The sequence below is a fragment of the Cicer arietinum genome, chromosome 5 (genome assembly GCF_000331145.2).
Source record: "Cicer arietinum cultivar CDC Frontier isolate Library 1 chromosome 5, Cicar.CDCFrontier_v2.0, whole genome shotgun sequence".
NCBI classification, from domain to species: domain Eukaryota; kingdom Viridiplantae; phylum Streptophyta; class Magnoliopsida; order Fabales; family Fabaceae; genus Cicer; species Cicer arietinum.
In genome coordinates this window covers 59594726-59614634 of record NC_021164.2, presented here as the reverse complement: position 1 = coordinate 59614634, position 19909 = coordinate 59594726, and the positions used below count along the sequence as shown (strand labels likewise).

Sequence of the window (19909 nt, the reverse complement as noted above, 5' to 3'; positions counted from 1 at the left end):
TTAGAGTAATTGTAGAAAAATATATATATAAATCATTGTTGAAATATAATAATTGATAGTTATTGATGTAACTCATTTAGTAAAAAATTAAAATTTAGATGTGTTGCATTGGAGGATTGAATGTTTATTAGGTATTACTTTTGTTTTAAATTATAAATAAGTGATTTTATACATTTATGATATTAAATTAGATTTTCGTTTATGAAGTTCTCCATTACTCTTTAATAATATGAAACAAAAAGAAAATAAAAAAAAAGTAAGAAAACCTTTTTTATAAAGGCACGTTGAACAGATCATCAATGAAACTAAAGTAACCAACATCAAAAATCAAGAATGAGAACTAAAGTAAAGAGATTATCAATCATATATGTATATGAACAATGAGAACTATTTCTCTATGTGAATGGTGAACGATTCTGATGAACATGGAGTTTTCAAATTAATATTACAAAGCATGGATACTTAAGTGTGTGATTGCTTTTTTTATTGATTTGTATAATTTGAATATCAGATTTTGAACATTGTATACATACTTTATAGCTTATCTATATCTTTCACTTACTTTTTCTCTTATACGCCATACACAATTTTTCTCTTATCCATGCACAATTTTTTAAAATATGTTAGAAAAAATTATGTTCCGAAAAAAGAATTTGCATTTAATTAATGTTTAATATAGTATATTTTAATGCACATATTCTTTTTAAAATGAAATATAAACAAAAAATTATAGTTAAAATACTAATGTAATTTTAAAAAAATTAATACAAGATATATTAATTTTTCAATTATTATTTTTGTTTATTTTTCATATTAGAGAATGATATACAATTAGAGATGGGAGCAATTCAAGCACACAACTACAATTTTATAAATCCTTTGCCAAGGGCATGATCAAAATGAGTAGGATCAAGCCCCTCACAGGAAGCAGAGGGCATATCAGAATCAATTGCAGAAAAATCAACTGAAAATTAGTGAGTAATGTGCGTGTGTGTATATATATGTGAGGGAGAGTGTGCCAAATAATTTTAAATTTCTTTCCATCAAGCGAATTAGCGTTCTAAGGAATCTCCAACCAACAATTTATCAAAATTGAAACAAATTATAGTTTCTAGGGTCAATTTAGGAACTAGCATAATTGCAAGTGTTAAACAACTTTTCCCTTATTACATTCCATTAGAAATTTGGGAATTGAGAAGACTATATCAACAATAAATGTATTAGCTTAATTACATTTTTGATTTCACTAAAGTACTCAAATCTCAATACCGTATCACATCTATTCCAGCTCATTAATAGATTCAACCTCTTCCTCCGCAAGTTCAAATTCATCAATCTCTTTAAAGTATGCCTTCTGTTTTTCAATGAAATCAAACAAATCGTCTTGTTCACTAGACATGACACGTTGCTTCTGAAAACAAAGCAAACACAAATCAAAACAAGTACGATCCATCAACACATTTTGAATTGGTGAAAAAGATGAGATGATTCTTACCTTTCTGCAACGAACTGTTAATGGCTTGGCATCAGTCAGATTCAAACTGAAAATATTGTGTAACAATCAAGAAATGGAGATGACAAAATATTAATTAATTAATTAATTAGTAATTAAATTATATAAGAATGCGAAAGAGAGGAATAAGTACCGAATGTTAGAGGTCTTCGGAGGAGTGGGTAGTGCTTTCGTTTGGTTATTATGAAAAATGTGCGAAGAAGGGATTGAATTAACGCATTGAAGAGATGATGAAGAAATTGATGATGATGGTAAAGGGTTTGAATTAGTGAGATCAGAAAGAGGGTTTCGTTTCATTTTTCCCATTGTGGTATTTGTTGCGTGATAACAAATAACAAACTCGTGTAATGTAAGATATACTCACACTAGCCATGCTTTTATAATTTTCTTTTGTTGGCGGGAAATTTCAGTTGGGAACTTTACTAATTAAACGCGGTGTTTATAAATGATATGTTATAAGTTTTTGTAAGATGCAGTTTTTGTTGTTGTAGTTTTCAGTGTCAAGTACTTGCATCTTCTTTATTAATGATTCCACAATAAAATTAATTAGGACAACAAAATAATTGTTAGTGTTTACTTTTTTTATATATTAATATTTGATTTATTTTTAACAAAATCAATTAAAATAATTTAATAAATGAATGAAAAATAAAATAAAAAGTGTTAAAATGATCTTTCCATCCCTTTAACTAAAACTGAATCACGATTTCAGAACTCTTATTTCAAAATTTGAATTTTTGTCCTCATATTTTACAAATTTTCAAATTTTTTAACATCATTCAAATATAAATTAAATTGAGATTAACTTTGGTAAACCATCGGTATAAACTTTTTTATATTATTAATCGATCACAATTTTTCATTTATATGACTTTTAAAATAAAAAAATTAAAATAAAATATTTTTTTATAATCTAATGGTTGTGGTTTACTAAACATATAAAATATATTTACATTATCATCGTAAATCAATTAAATCCAATTTAATTTAGTGTCATGTCCTATTAATTAATAAAGTAAAATTGTATTTTATTATTATTTTAACTAAAAAAATAACATTCATTCAAATAGGTAAAATACTATCAATGACAATATAAATTCAAATTCGCTAAAACTAACAAAGATTAAACTGCGAATAAATTCACAATATTTAAGTTAATATCATAAAACAATAAAATATTTACAAATAAGACAAATCCTATAAATAATGATAAAAATAAATTATCCGAAATACTCATGTCGATGAATTTGTGACGTTGATGACGCTAAATTTATTGACTGAAATCTACATTGAATCAAAGCTAATATGTCGATTTAAAACAAACAAATGCCGCAAAAGACGAGAAACCAAAATAATGGTGATTTCAAATGAAAAATTAGACTTAAACCACCATTTTCTATTGAACAAGAAGAAAAGATAAATAAAATGAGAACATACGCACTAAAATGACGAAATCACGAAATAGAAACTAAGAAGAAGTTGAAGTTAGTTATATCGCATTTAATTAGTTGGTTAGAAGTTATAATTATAAGTAAACTTCTTCACTATTTTAAACTATTGATTCTTTCATTCTAACATCATCTTATTTTCTCTTAATTACTCTTACTCGTTTTTTTTTATTAATCGTTTTTGAATTTTGAGGGCAAAAATATCAAATTTAGAAAATAAATTTCAACACTTTAAAATTAGAAGAGATAAAATAAGTAAATCAATTATTAATATTATAACTACTCATAATTAATTAATTATATATACATATATTATACCATCCATTATTTATTTAATTATCAATAATTAATATTATTCAATTTATTTTCTCTTTAGAATAGTGAAATCTATATTTTATTATTCTAAATCGGCATTTACATAAAATATATTTTGTTGCCGAAAGGCTGTGCACTTTAGTTACAATAATGTTAAAGTTGTGCAATAAGTTGAGGGAGATTTTTGCCTCCCACTTGTAGTTTTAGATACCTCGTAGGATAAAATTCAGTTAAAAATATAACAATATTGGACAGGTAATTTAATTTAGAATCTTTTTTTTATCACAATACTAATATATATGACATCATTATCTATTTATTTCTATATGAAGAGCATTCCCTTTTTTCTTTAATTTAATCCTTTTTGTCCATAGATCCATATAATGAAATCCGTTGCGAACAAAATTTTCAAAAAACTTTTGAAACTTTTTTCACAAAATGAAATTTGCATCTAAATTTTTTTAAATCATTTTCTTACCAAAAAAAATGTAATTTTTTTTATAAAAAAAATGAATCTATAAACTCTACTTGTCTCACATAAATTAGGAATTTTTAGATTTAAAAACTTATTTAATCGAAATTTTTTAGCTATGAAATTTTTTATGAATAAACTAGAGGTTATAATGAATGCATTTGTGAAATTGACGGAGTTGGTTGCCACATATGCCCACGTGAGATGAGAGTAAAGCAAAAGAAAGCAGTTAGCAATAGATTAGTGACCAAAGTAGAGACACACAGAGAACAAAACCAGAGTAATACGCCTCTAGTTTTACTCTTTCCGTGTACCAAGTTCCAGTTACAAACACTTTACTCAATAAAGTTCAATTTCAATTAATTAAACACACTACTGTACCCCGCTAATTCTAAACCCAGGGGCCAACCCAAGTACCAATAACTCACAGATTTCAACTTCAACCAACCTAACCCACCCTTCTATAAATATTTATTCCTCTTCCCAACTTCACTACTACCAAATTACATTTCTCAAATACACAACATGGAGGCAGTTCAATCATGGGTTTCAAACAACAAACTCACCAGCATTGGTAACTTTACTATATATATATGTCATAATATATCATTCTATTTTTAACGAAATTAATGGCTGTTTATTTATTGTTAAATTTTAACAATACAGGGGCACTGTGGGCCTCTGGAATTGGAGCATCACTTGTTGCTTATTCACGAGTTAAATCTCCAATGAAGCCAAGTCTAAGGCTTATCCATGCTAGGTAGTCCTTACTCTTAATTCACACAATTTTTTTAACTTCAATAATAATTTTATTTTTTCCTACATTAAGTGGTGAAATTAATGTGTTACAGGATGCACGCACAGGCACTAACTCTAGCAGTACTATCGGGTGCAGCTGCATATCACTATTATGAGAATCATCAAAAACCATTGGCAGATAGTTACACTTCAAATGTCACACCCACTGAGTTACTTGAATGGGAGCTTCATAGTCCTTTTTAAGATTACAACAATTTCCTATCTATTTTTAATTCTATAATAGTTTTAGTAGGTAGTAATTATGTTAGTGTGATCTTGTCACACACATAAAAAAGGATCGTTGTGCCTTTTTATGTATGATCTGGGGAAAGATTTTCTAATTTTCTAACGTATATATAAGTTCTCTGTTACTTTCAGTTTTGGTCCTCCTTAAATTTGAACTTTAACAAGCTTCAGCTTCAAATACCTTGTCAAATATAAAAGAAAAAAATTAGCTGTCGAATTTATAATTTTTTCAAAATTTATTATGACTTTAAAAATATATTTGAAGTTATAAACCATGCCAAAAGCACTAAACAAATGCACCTAATATTTTTCCATATAAATCCATAAAGGAAAACAAATAAATTAAGGAGATGCATGATGTTGGACCTTACCAAATATACTTTGTTTAACTTGTTACTATTTTACCATTTTTTATTTTACAGAAGTGTACCCATATGTGGTTAGTTAGGAACTTTAGTTGTCAACTTTCGTGTAAAAAGCATTTGGCACTATATAGCAGTCCTCATTTAGAATTTATAACAGTCACATGTTTATTTATGGAAAAATATACTCTTCTTTTTTTTTTCTTCAATATTAAACTCCAATAGGACCCAGCATATGATGGTGCATATATTATCAATTTCACAAATATATTAATTATTGGTCTCAATTAATAAGTTGGAGACCTCAAAAAATATCATAGTTAAAAATGTCCACACAAAAAAAAGTTCTAAAATTAAAAATCCCTAAAATTTAATAAGTTTAGTGGGGTCTAAAGACCCACTTTTTTAAAAAAATATCGACAAATTTTATTTTTGAGAAATAAATTTTTTCTTAAAATTTTTTGAAAAAAAATATTTTTGATGGCCGAAGGTTTCAAAAGTATTTTTAATGAAATAATAGGCCAAAAATTTAAAAAATTTATTTCAATAAAAACTTAATATTAAGATTTTTTTTTAAGGAGAACTTCGAAATTTAATTGACAGTGCTAATAATGCAGAAGTAGAAGCGAACACAACATTAAGTACATATAAGAAAAATAAAATCAAGGATTAAGAATTGAGTTATTTATGATATATTACACAATCAAACACAAAGCTAATGTAAAAAACCCTAAAACTTGACCATGTTGTCTAAAAACTATCGGATAATAAAACTAAGTGATTTTTTTCCCAATATATAGTACAACACCCTATGTTCTTAATATAACTATACTCTCCAAATTTAAATGCATGAATTAAAATATAATTATATACTCTCCAAAATTAAACACTTTAACATAAAAATATAATAGAAAAAGGAAAATTATATAGAAATTTGAAATGTTTTTGAACGATTTATCTTGTAACGAAAAATTATAGTCCATATTATAATTTTTGTCTTCCTTTTATTTTACAAATTACAGTATTAGACAATGTGAAATTTTTTAAAAATACTTCAATTTCAATCAATTCCAACGAACATCATTTTTTTTTAACCTTCAAGATGTAGAAGAAGATGATTATGCTAATTCGGATTTCGGCTAAAAATCTAAATAAATTTTTATTAAGATTCAACCTCAAAATTCTCCTAAACAATACGTATTTAATTAAAATTTATTAACTACTTCAATTCAACAACTTGATAAGATTTCACACTCTCCCAAACAGCTTAATTGCATGATTAATCCATAGTTATACCAATACTTCTAATTTTGCTATTCCTTATAAACAACAAAGTCAAATTTTCACTCAAAAAAGTATGTCTAAAATATCTAGAAAACTTTGCTTAAATTTTTCAGAAATCATTTATGTATTGAAAAAATTGGTGGTTCAAAATTTTCAAAACACACTTTCATTCAAAAAAATTAAAGCCAAATTTTTTCAAACATTGATAAGTTTTGAGAAATTTGAACCATAAAATTTTTGGGAACAATGAAGAAAACTTTTTTTTATTAAAAAAATTTCTCACCTGCAAATTCGACGGAGTGAGAGTCTGTTTGGTTTAAAAAAATGTACGAGTTAAAATAATGAAAAATGAAAAGAGATAAAATTAGAATTTTGTGTTGAATTGCATGTGGGGAGGTGTAAATGTGAGGGTATGAGGCAAGATTTCATCAATAAGGTGCACAGGCAGGCGTATACAAAACTGGGAGTTCTGTAGCCTGCCTCCGAGGCTCCAAAAAAACTTGAAGCAAATCCCACTAAAAGAGTACAAAGACCCAAAAAAAGAGAGAGAGAACTATGGAATCTAAATCCACACAAACAATCATTTTGCATATTTTTTCTGTATTTTCATTCCTCTAAAATGCTCACTCAAAACATCACTTGATATAGTAATACTTCATTTTTTTTCTTCATAAAAATTACTTGTTTTATTTCAGTTTTGGCCTCAAATAAATAGGAAATGGTCACCCATACACCTAATTTAAATCTTGAGAGATAAATAAATATAAAGAGTGATGTGACATATGTAATATATTAATGATACGATAGAAAAAAAAAAGAAAAAAAAAGGTTTAAATATGTATTTGATTTTTACAATTATAATTATTTTTTATTTTGATCCTCGTAAGTTTTTTTTTATTTGGATGACATCTCTGCAAATGTAGTTTCATTTTAAAATAGTTTTCCATCTAATTTCTATTACAAAAATTGTAACACCGTTAAAACATAATCATTTTTTAACAAAAAAAATATAATTAAATTATAACCTTCTTTTTCATTGTTTCAGTCCTCATCATAATTCTCATCGCTGTCACAAACATTTTCATCCATTTGAGATTCATCACCGTATTCAAATTCAAATTCATCGTTACCATAAGTTTTTCTTCTTCTAATGGGTACTTGTTGGACACCGATGAGTTCTAGAATTGACTTTGATTCAGAGTTTTTCTTCTTGGCGTGAAAATTAAGGGATTTTAGGGAAGTATATGAAAAAGTCTAAAAGTTAGTATAATTTGGCTATAAAGGAATGAAGGGCAAAGAAGAAAGTCTTAGTCCTAGACCTAGTAATAGTAAGGAGTGATGAAAAAATTCTCAATGGTGACAGGGTTGAACCTTTAATCAAATTCATATTGTTTTTCTAGATATTTTTATTTTATGGATTGCAACATAACGTGAGAAATTCTACAATGAAAAGAGGACTGAAACAATGAAGAAGAAGATGCGATTTAGGTTTTCTTAGAGAAGAAGACTGAAATATTTGGGATTAATTTTAGAATAAAAAATATTTTAATTTAATTATATATGGGTTTTTTTGTTAAAAAAATGATTTTTTTTAACGATGTTACAATTTTTATAATAAAAATTGGATGGAATGACTATTTTAAAATGAAACTATATTTGAAGGAATGTTAGTCAAACAAAAAAAAAACTAAACAGGACCAGAATAAAAAAAAGAGGTTATAATTGCAATGACCAAATTATAGTTCAACTGATAAAATGTCGATATTGTTTGGTTGAACATCATGTTTCAAGTTCAAACCCCGGACCTCGCAGTTGTGTGTGAGAATTTGCAGTTGTGTGGGAGTTTCTAATGGTAATTATATCATCTAATCTATAGAATAAAAATTATTAAATAAAAAACTCCTTTTAAACCATGTTGCATGCGCCTTCGACATCGACCTTCCTTGTCGTCGCAGCCCACTTTCGGCAAGCTTTGTTGTCGTGCCGCTCATCTCCGGCAGCCTTTGCAACCACTCTCTTCATGCTTATGTTTCTTCATGTTGACGCATTCACAAGGTAAATTTTTGAATCAGAACGTTCATCGGTGAAGTAGATATAGTTCCTAGCATTGGAGATCTGGTTGACCTTTATTGTGATAATAATGGTGCAATCATGCAATCTAAGGAACTCAAATCTCACTAGAGATCCAAACATATATTTCAACGCTTTCATTTTATTCAAGAGATTATCGATAAATGAGATGTGATAATTTGGAGCGTTCTTATCTTGGATAACATTGTTGACCCACTTACGAAACCATTTGCTCAACAAAAATATGATGGTCAAATTAAATTGATGGATAGTATGAGTATGTTTGGTTGTCTCTAGTGCTAGTGAGAGATTGTTAGAGTTAGCCCTAGAGGCCAACAATTTTTTCTTGCTTATTATTCATATCATGACAATTAATATTATTTATATAGTAATATGATATTTTAATTTATTACATTGATTTATTTAAAGTATAATAAAATCATTAGAATAGTTAGTCTATTTAATGAAATGTTAAGTGTGACTTAATCGTGAGATCTCATTGAGCATAATAACTTATTAAATTGTCTTCAGTCAAGTTTTAATGTTAAATGAGACAACAATAGATATAATGAGTAATATTTATACTAGATTGAGTGACTATGAAAACAATATATAATAATTATGCAAGTGTCATTAATGATTATCATGTGACCATAGTGAATAGTCTTTCAATCTGAAATCACTATCATCACTACTTGGAAAATTGTATACTTTGAGACCATAAAATATTATATAAAATAGGACATTCATAATGGTGGTTATTGAGTCTTTAATAAACCATATAGAAGGATGTGAGTGATGTAGATATGATTCATCTCTCCTACATAATAAGAGTTATGTCTTGGGTCTCCTGATAAAGTAATATGAGAAATATGAATTTAAGATTTTGGGTACATTAGTGACTACACGTATACTCGGGAATCGAGAAATAAATTATTAGAGCTTACAAGATGACACTTTTTATGTTTTGTGTTTAATTAAAACATTTGAATGAAGGAATAGTAACTGCACAATAAATAGTGGTCGTGATAATGTTAAAATTGGATCACTGGTTTTCTCATTAATTGGGTAACAATTATGCATTGTTAGACACCAGACATTGTTTATAATATTTTATATTATTGTCAATTAAGTGAAAGCCAAAAGGATCACACGGTAGAATAGTTAAATTGAAAAGTAAAAATTTAATGATTTAATTAAATAAAATGAGTTGATTTTGTGTCGTACAAGGTCCACTATGACAATATGATTTAATTAAATAAAATGAGTTGATCTTGTGTCCCTGTTAACCTAACTTTATAATCATCTTTACCGTAGCCGTCAGCTAGCATTGACACATTATAATATAATTGTTCACGTGTACTGAGTAGACACACTATTATATTGCGGTGTTGGTAATTTTTCTTTCTCGACGCTTCAAGAGATAATATAAATCTCATGTAAAATATTATGTATGTGTGATTTAAAATATATCTCTTATTTCCCAACAATTAAAGGGTAGTTGTTAGTGACTAGTTGCATGAGCTCAAAGAGGATTTACAAGCTAGCTATTTCAAAGTTGAAGAGAACAAATTCATCATATTATCAACCCATAAATGACTAACCCATTTAAAAGGCATATGAAATTGCTAAAATCACAACTGCTGGGGAAAGTGAAGTACAACTTGTCCACTTAAGGTGGTTGAAGAAAGTGATGCACAATTGGAAAATAAAGTGACAGTGATGATTTTTTTGTCTTGTATGCTAAAACTAGTAGATAGATTTACTTGTAAAATATGATGTAAAAGTTTCAATTTTCATTTTGAAAGTGACAGAAAAAATTTCTTTATTATGATGTAATAGTTTCCATTTTTATTATGAAATTGACAATTTAATACATTATTTTGTTTCTATTAATGAAATTTGACTTTTCTATTACTTCTAACAAGATGATCATGTATAAAATAGTACTAGTGGATAATCTCATAAGCAATGTACTAAAAAAAACAGCACTATCAATGTTACAATTAGTCCACTGCTACAATCTCATTGGTATACATACACCAATACCAAAAAATTACAAAAACAAATGATAAGCTATACATTTAGTTAGTGTCTTAGCAATCTTAACCAAAAAAAGTCAAAATTGAGGCAAAGGATCGTATAACAGTAACAACAAATAGAATGAGCTGCTATACTGTTATGATTTCTTAATTATCACATTAACTTCGTGTATCTTCAAAAAAGTTCTTGTGTACCACCAAGAACCAATTCCCATTCTTTTAACATAATGTTGCAATGTCAGTATCATTAAGTGGTGTCTCCACAATAACACAAACTAATTAAAATCATGACAAATGTAAAAGTAAAGGATATTCCAATTTTCAAAAGTCATGTGAAATTACCATAAAAAATTATGTGAAACTAAATTGACTCTCTTGTGTTTGAGGTGGATCAAAAGTGGAAGGTGTCAAATAAGATACTCTATCAAATACTTCAACAAGACCCCAAAATGATTATGTTAAGTTAAAACAAGTGATAGTATAAGTAAAACTAAATAAGTGGTCTATATTTCGACTAATATACCTTAGATGCTTGACTAAGTGGTTGACATCTAGGTTGAGCTTTTTTTTTTCTAGTCGGTTGAAGCTCAACTCCACCCTTATGTTTATTTTGTCTCTTTAAGCCAATTCGTTTCTTGAATCTCTTTGGTTGCATAACATCATTAGTCACAGATATTAGGGTATCATTGTCATTGTTTTTGTCCTGTAAGCGAATTTCCATTATTTGGTTACAAATGACATCTACAATGTTATCTACAATCTTAAGACATTCTCCATAAGGTGATGTTTCAACTGCCACCCTAATGAACTTAGAGACAAAGTTTCTTAATATTCGCATGCTAGATAGTTTTGAATCTCTTTCTACATCTTTTCCTCACAAATCTTGCACAACACTGCAACGAGCTTCTCTTGCCCATCTTATTAAAATAAACTCATCAGGAATGACATTAACATCATTTGCTTCGAACACTTTTAGTGCACGAGACCAAAATATGTCAAATGTCACAATCAACCATAGTGATGGTATATTGACATAAAGAGTGAGTCTGATATGCACAAAGTTAAGAATACCTTAAACTCTTCCTGAAACAAATCAAATACATTATGTGAGTATGCTTTTGACATTTGTATTAGTATCAGTGACAACTTATATCTTAATCTAGCAAGTTAATGTAGGGACTCATATTCACAAGTTAACCCATTGCCTCTCTTTTCATCAACAACTCGTTCAAAGGGTCTGAAGAGTTCTATAATATCCAAATTTGGTTTCATACAAAATTTGACGTGAGAATTCAAAGATCACTAAGTTGAGTACTTCTCATGCCAAGTGTGAATGCTACCTTCATGTAACAAGAGGACCATTTTCTTTTTATTACATACACTAATTTTATCCATTTATTTTCATGAACATTATATTGGTCAACCAAGTTGGTCCAAGCTTTCTCAAAATATGCTTCAGTGTCAAAGTCATACATACATTTCTTGAAATCTCTAAAAACTGACGTCCTACTTTCATCAAGTTTCCAAGGTGCTAAACCTCATTCTGCAACAAATGTCAAGTGCATAAACCATGGTATGTCTCAAGCATCACTTCGAAAAGTGCCCTAGACATTGCATCATCTTGGTTAGTAAAGACAATCCTTGGTTTGTTGTAGTTGTGTGTTTGTAAGAATGTCTCAAACAAACATTTAAATGACTCAATTATATAATAGTGCTGCACCAAAAATGATTGAACCCTTATAGTGGTTGAAACCATAAAATAGAGCAAGTGGCATATGCGCATGGTTGGTACAATAGGTAGTATCTAATGACGAAACATCACAAAAATATTCATAATCCAACACCATATTTGCATCACACCAAAACACATTGGTGATTTGTTCTTCTATATCCATCTGATATGCATGAAAGAAATATGGATTCTTCAACAATTTCTGCTGAAAATATTGGGAAAGATATCTGGCTACACCATACTTCTTTGTCTTTTTGCTTTTAGGTAATTTTTTACATCCAAATGTGTATATCCAAGATTAGCTTTGTGCCCTACCTGTGTGCTCATAAGTTGGAACGTTGACTTCTGTCTTAAAAAAGAGTCATTAGCTAGATCAATCTCATAAACTTGAACTTCAGTTATTTTTTTGTGTGATGGTAGCATATGTATTGTCTTAGTTGTAGAGGGTGGTTATGGTCCTTTACAAATTTATGGATGACACATTTTTCATTCTTTAATGAAAGACAAGTTCTTGCATTGCAATCATTTATCTCGCTCTGTGGTTGGTAATAAAAGCATCTCTCTTGTCGGACTTTTGTAATCCTTCCTTACTACAAACAAACCTACATATAATATAAAATCATCTTTTTTTTATTCTTGTTCACATAAAGTTTTTAACATCAAAACCATCATGTGCACCACATGTGAGCCAAAATTGATAAGTCCACTCTATTGTGTCAAATTTCATACCAATTATCGGCTTTCAGTCAATACTTGAAGATGTCATAAAAAAAAAGCAGCAAAAGACTTCATACAAAAACAAAGAGTAAAAAAAAATACTTACTATAAAACGACACGCACAAACACTTAACGAGAACAAAAGAGTAACAAAATTAATACTCATTGTAATAAAGATAGAAAACAGATCCACGAAAACAAAAAAGAGAAAGAAAAAAAACAGAGTAAAAAAAAAAAAAAAGCTACAAAGAGTAGCGATGTTGATTATGATAGAGAAGAGAAGCAAGTTAAATATTATATTCTAATCATTTTAGTGGAACATACAGATGAAATGGCAAGAAAGAAATTTTAGTTTGAGCAAAAGAATTAAATAAACCTTGAAGAAAGTAGGAGCAAGCAACACTGAGAGTCTGAGACGGTTTCTTGTCGACGACGGCTCAACGGCGTGGTAAAGACGGTAATCGCGACGATCAGCAGTGGACCGTTCGCGAATGAAGGCCAAATGGGTATGTGATGAAAACTCGTTCAACCCTTAACATATTGTGTTATTATGTTTTTGTTTAAAAAATTAAAGAGTTTCCACGTGGCATGATTACAATGGTCCGATGAATCAAACGGACCAAAATAACTGAAAGTTAGAGAGTCGTTCTCACAATAAAATCAGAGGATCTATTTCGGGTTGGCAGTGGATTCAACCCTTCATCCAGGCTGGCCTTAAATAAATACATGACCTCAACCGTTGATATTAAATTAATCTTTATCATTATATTAAGAATAATAATAATAATTAATAGTGGTTAGGCTTTCCAGGAACTATACAGGGAAGGGAATGAAAAGTACAAAAGTGGTTACAAAGATGGGGAATTTGCTTTGCTCATTTTCTATATTGTTTAGTTGGAAAGTCTTCATCTCCCTAACCGCTTGATTCTTTTTGTTAAGTATTTTACTAACAACTATTCTAAAAGAGATAACCTACCAAATCACTTCCTAATTTACCACAAGTAACAACCCTATGTTTCCTTACAAATTTCATTCTCAAATAAATTTTACTCTATCCTTTTTCTGTTAAATATTCAACAAAAAGATAATGATTGGACATCTACATATTGTTATGAGGTTACATCCAGCCTACTAGTACTGTTCTTTTTTAATTATGAAATATATGCACGCTATATAGTATAAAGGATAATGACATAATAATGTATCTTTACCAAATTAATTAATTGAACATGAGACATGAATCATTTCTAATAGGGTCCAAGGAACATACATTATATAAAGAATAAAAAGTTAGATGCCAACTATTTATATACACCTAAGTTTAGAAGAAACATATATGTATATTATCTCCCTCTTTCATTGTTGTGTAATTTAAGAAAGCAGAGGAGGAAAACTAAGAAGAAGACATGGATTGTTGTGTGTGCACAACTATGCCATTAATATTAAGGCCTCCAAGGAATACAATATGTGGGGCTTGTTATGAAGGAGTTAGGAACATAATCAACATGATGAACGGTATTGAAAGTGAGAAATCAAAATCAATAATCACTCATCCAAATTCTCCAGTTTCGCCTCGAAATTCGAGTAAGGCAAGCTCTAATTCTTTTCATAATTCATATGGTTGATTAGAAAACAAAAAATAGTGTGATATATACAATTGGTCTATTCGCTTAATTCGGTTTTTATTACCTTGATAAATAAAATTAATTAGTAACTTAAATAAACAGTTAGTTATTTTTCCTCTGCAGACACTTGATGATTGTATAAGACGGTGTTCGGAGCAGATAGACCAATTTAATCAACAAAAACAAGACTTGGCTTTTCTTAGAGGATTTCTTGATGCCTTCAAAGAACAAATTCACACTGATATATTAATAAGTCCAGCCAATCATGGTCCACCTATACCTGCACATAAATCTGTTTTGGTGAGTTTTATTTATTTATTTGTATTTCCCACTAAATATTTTCCATAACCATTCTTTAAAAATTCATGTAAGATTCATTACTTTAAAAATGAATTTTGAAGTGATAAAATATATTAAATTTCACTCAATAAAAGAGTATTAGAAAAAAAAATTAAAATTAAATTTTACGATACAAATGTTATCGGATACCAAATATTAATATAATAGTATCTTTTTTAAGTCACATATGTGTTAAGTGTATTTTGATGGTGTGGACATAAAGCGTAAAATTTGTAATCTTCAAATAACATAGCTGGAAAATGAATGTTAAAAACTTTAATGTTAATGGTTTTCTATATCTATTGAGTATACAAATATATTATTATATTGTAGGCTGCAAGATCAGAAATATTTAAGAACATGCTAGAGTGTGATGAATGTAAAGCTCCACCTAGTAACAATATTACCATACCCGATTTGAATCACGAAGAACTAGAGTCTCTCTTGGAATTTCTCTACAGTGGAACATTGACTTCGGAAAAATTGGAGAAACATGTTTATGCATTGTCACAAGCAGCTGATAAATATGTTATCCCACACTTGTTGAAATACTGTGAAAGATACCTTCTCAATTCAATTAGCACCTCTAATGCATTTGAGACACTAGAGATTGCTGATACTTGTTCCAACCATAATTTGAAGGAGACAACATTTAATTTCTTGGTTAAAAATATTGAGCATATGATTTCTTCCCCTAAATTTGAAGCTTTTGTACATAGGAGTCCACATTTGACTGTGCAATTAGTTACAAGGGCATTTGTTAATGGTTCCAAATAATCAAATTTTTCTTCAAGTGGAAGAGAGGCAAAGTTGTTTCTATTTTGAATTTCGTTTTTTTAGTTATGTACTTATTGAAAACTATTGATGAGATCGTTCAGCAGAATAAAATAATCCGTGCACAATGTTTCTATTTTGGTTAGTTAATTCATGTGACCAAATTATGTAAATTAAAAATGTTTTAAATTTGCAAGGGTAAATTAAAAGAAAAACTTTTTAAATGGGCTAAAATCAAAGTGATCTTCTATACTTGTAGGAACCTTATGAAACTTATATTGAAGAGAAATTTTACGGTACATTTCATTTGATTTTTTAAATTAATAACTAAATGAGTTTTTTTTTTAAGAAAAACTATTACCTATCATTTAAAAAGTTATAATAACTAATATTATTTATCAAAAGTGTTAACGAAATAAAATTAAAATTTCTTGAATTTTCATTATTCATACTATAAAATAAAAAATAGCATAATACTTATAAAAATGAAATGATATTTTTTTTGTTATGAAATGATATTTTTTAAAATACAAAAGTCAACAAATATATCTTTAATTTCAAAAATTGATAGTTAATTTATTTGTTTAGGAAGCAGTGTAAAAAAACTCTTTAATTTAAATGTAAAGTAGAAACTCCTCTATGTTGAATCCTAATTTATCTCAATTGTTCAAAGAGACACAATGTATATTTGGCAAGGACAAAACATTACTTTATAGCAGATAATTTATAGCGTATAAGCTTGTATGACAAAAATAGAGTAGTTCGGTAATAATCATTCGCTCATGGATTTATAACATTTTTTCATGAGATTATAACGTTTTTTTTATAAGCTACTACATGTAACATTCAAGCTTATAGATTATAATATTTTATCTTCTTTGCTCGTTTTTACTTTTATTATCTTAATTAAAAAATATTAAATATCAATTAAAAATATATTTTTATGTAATTTTATACTTATCATTTAGTTTAACCGCTAAGTTTATTAAACACTTAAAGTTCAAATAGTTAACTTATCTAATATTTTCTGTCAACTAATTTATCAACTATTATATGTCATAAATTAATCAACTATCAACTAACTTATCATTCATCTCCTAATTTTTTTACCAAAGTTTAGAATTTATACGCCAAAATCTATGTACTTAAACCTACTAATATTATTTTTGAAAATTATACTCAGTACCCCACGATTATATCCCTACCCTACATTTTATCCAATTTAAAATCTTGTTGGGGTAAGAGAATTTTTCATAAGAGAAAAATCTGGATTTTTGGAGATTTTGTGTGGGTTGGAAGGGATATAATATGTGGGATAGGTCTAAAATTTTCTTATTTTTCGGAATGAAGGGAACTTTGATTGAACGCCAAGATGAGCCCAATCTTGAAACATAAACATGGGTACAAACCATGGTATGGGCTCATGTTAATGTAATGTCTCAAGATATAAATAGAGATGATAATAGGTATTTATGGATATAAATAATACTATTTTATTATTTTATATATTAGATAAAAATAATATTACTACTCTATTTATATTTTTATAATTATTTATCAATATTTAATAGATTTTTAAATATTTACGAGTATTAACGGATATCTATCGATATCATATTTAAAATAAACAAAAAAAATCATTTAGTATGAATTTTTTTCTTTGCTATTATGTAGAACTTTTCCTTTTATTTTGTCTAAATAAAATATTAATGTATAAAAATATTAATACATTAAAACATAAATAAAATACACAACAAAATTTCATCATCAAAACTATTAATACATAAACAAAAAGTATTATTTTTATAAAAATAAAAAAAACATCGCAATATTCAATTTTATTAAATTATTATCTGATATAGACGTTATTACATCCGCCTCCATATCAATTAATTATGAGGTATTCAAAATATCCATTTATTTTAATCGTAGGTATCCATTAAACTATTTATTTTGTATTCGTCGCATATTTAATTCACAAATATCATTGAGTATGAATTTTTTTTTTTACATCCCTATATATAATTCAAGGGCATAACTATTAGAAAATTGCTCATTTGCTGCATAACCCATCTCACTAAATACACTATCGAACACCAATCCCACTAAATACACTATCGAAAACTATGATCTGATTGTATATTTTACTCAATTTTTATACTATCAAAAATTAAAATATATATATAAAAAAAAAAAGAACAAACATAAGAGTTAAATGGGCAATCACCTTACTATTAACACGCCCTATTTTTTTGACATCCTAGATATCATTCAAGGGCATAACTATTAGAAAGTTGCTCATTTGCCGCATAACCTATCTCACTAAATACACTATCAAACACCAATCCCACTAAATACACTATCGAAAACTATGATCTGATTGTATATTTTACTCAATTTTATACTATCAAAAATTAAAATATATAAAAAAAAAAGAACAAACATAAGAGTTAAATGGACAATCACCTTACTATTAACACACCCTATTTTTTTGACATCCCTAGATATCATTCAAGGGCATAACTATTAGAAAGTTGCTCATTTGCCGCATAACCCATCTCACTAAATACACTATCGAACACCAATCCCACTAAATACACTATCGAAAACTATGATCTGATTGTATATTTTACTCAATTTTATACTATCAAAAATTAAAATATAAAAAAAAGAACAAACATAAGAGTTAAATGGGATTGCTATTAACACACCCTATTTTTTATACTACACCTAACTGATTTTTAAGTTTATTTTTCAATCACAAATATAATCTATAAGTTTATTTTTTGTTCAAAACAATCCAATTATAAACTAAAAATGGTCAAATGGGTCAAAACCACAACTCCATAGTCTATAGGGATAAAAATATATTTTTTTTTCTTATAAAAATATTCTTTCAGACGCATGATATTTTAAAAAAGTTCACCATTTTTAAATATTTTTTTCTCTCACCCTCCAATATTTTTAAAATATTTTAAATAGTTATTTTAAATGTGTAAAATACATTTTTAAAATATTCAATTCGAACATATTTTTAAATATTTTTAAGAATATTATGAGAGAGAGAGAGAAAGAATAAATCATCTTATATTAATCGGATTTAAATCTTCTAAAGTGAAGAAAATGTAAAGTGATAATATAAATGATTATTGTTCTAACAAATTCCCAATTGATTATGACGTACCAAAAATATTTATATTTGATTTTGTCATTGATTGATTGAAATTATTCACTTTAGTCTCTAAAGTGAATTGTTCAGTCTAGAGGAGCAAGATGTATCTTAATCACATTCAACACTCCAATGAAATTAAAAAGGCTTCCAATGAATTCATGGACTTAAATTAAAATATTGGGCTTTGCCGCACAATGACTCCAAGCCCAAAAATATGTTTGTCCTCGTAACTTTATCCAGCTGAATCATAGACACTTTATTCGGGTATGTATTCTCCACCCGACCCGGATAAACACGAATCCGGATCCTTAATGTCCGTATCGTATCATCACATCAATGATCGGAGTTGTTGAACGAATCTTGACACAGAAAGCATTGTCACTTGCGTTTTGCGATATCGTACGATGCGCACACTAGCGGCTCATTTCTCCAACGTAAATTCCTCTTCCATCCTGCTCAATTTTAACCCTAATTTTACAATTTATTTTCATTCAATTCAAAATTTGACGTTCATGTTTGTCACTTACTTTTATTCCTAACTTTTTTGCAGTATTTATGTAGAAGACGAGTTGGTGTCAATCAACAATATCGTAATTTTTCATCTTCTAATAGCAAAGGTATGACCAATTGGTTCGACTATGAAATCATTTTGTCAAGAACAAAACAGAAAAGCCTTCAAATTATAGAATTAACTAATCTAGTGTGTAAAAAAAAATTGTAGTTGTAGTTCTGGACTTGTATTGCAGTAGTAAATGATAGGTACTTTATGCTGATTTGGGGAATTTATGAAATTCAATCATTATGTCAAAATCTGGAACTGTAAAATTCAAAGAAATTGAACTCAAAGGGTATGTTTGGGATATTAGACATATATTTGAAATTTAAAAATTTGAAGAAATGACATGATACATAATTATACAATATTTCAATCACCTTTTTAATCCATTTTAGAAACATTTTATAATTTTTTTGACTTAGAAATTTAAAAAAAGTCCTCCCT

The 19909-nt window shown here is 28.0% G+C and overlaps 4 protein-coding genes and 1 long non-coding RNA gene across 5 annotated transcripts in view; 3 read left to right on the top strand and 2 right to left on the bottom strand.

The window, feature by feature from the left end:
• Positions 1–1053: 1053 nt before the first annotated feature.
• Positions 1054–1844, bottom strand: LOC105852172 (uncharacterized). The gene is made up of 3 exons (XM_012715904.3): positions 1647–1844; positions 1496–1541; positions 1054–1411 (listed from the first exon to the last, which is right to left on the bottom strand). Exons 1-3 carry the CDS (start codon positions 1817–1819, stop codon positions 1280–1282), a joined length of 351 nt encoding a protein of 116 aa, XP_012571358.1. The 5' UTR covers positions 1820–1844; the 3' UTR covers positions 1054–1279.
• A 2324-nt stretch (positions 1845–4168) lies between these two features.
• On the top strand, positions 4169–4923 carry LOC101488764 (uncharacterized). The gene is made up of 3 exons (XM_004500485.4): positions 4169–4322; positions 4415–4508; positions 4600–4923. Exons 1-3 carry the CDS (start codon positions 4274–4276, stop codon positions 4748–4750), a joined length of 294 nt encoding a protein of 97 aa, XP_004500542.1. The 5' UTR covers positions 4169–4273; the 3' UTR covers positions 4751–4923.
• A 6812-nt stretch (positions 4924–11735) lies between these two features.
• LOC113786536 (uncharacterized) lies at positions 11736–13945 on the bottom strand. The gene is made up of 2 exons (XR_003472757.2): positions 13376–13945; positions 11736–12884 (listed from the first exon to the last, which is right to left on the bottom strand). It is a non-coding gene; the product is annotated as an uncharacterized lncRNA (long non-coding RNA).
• A 279-nt stretch (positions 13946–14224) lies between these two features.
• LOC101488428 (BTB/POZ domain-containing protein At3g56230) lies at positions 14225–15887 on the top strand. The gene is made up of 3 exons (XM_004500484.4): positions 14225–14588; positions 14748–14924; positions 15297–15887. The coding sequence occupies exons 1-3, from the start codon at positions 14406–14408 to the stop codon at positions 15738–15740; spliced, it is 804 nt and encodes a 267-aa protein (XP_004500541.1). The 5' UTR covers positions 14225–14405; the 3' UTR covers positions 15741–15887.
• Positions 15888–19156: 3269 nt separating this feature from the next.
• LOC101515672 (uncharacterized) overlaps positions 19157–19909 on the top strand; it is a 3014-nt gene continuing 2261 nt past the window's right edge. Inside the window, exons 1-2 of the mRNA XM_004500483.4 lie at positions 19157–19343; positions 19460–19526. Coding sequence (XP_004500540.1) covers positions 19314–19343; positions 19460–19526 — 97 coding nt within the window. The 5' untranslated portion in view covers positions 19157–19313. The remainder of the gene's footprint in view (positions 19344–19459; positions 19527–19909) is intronic.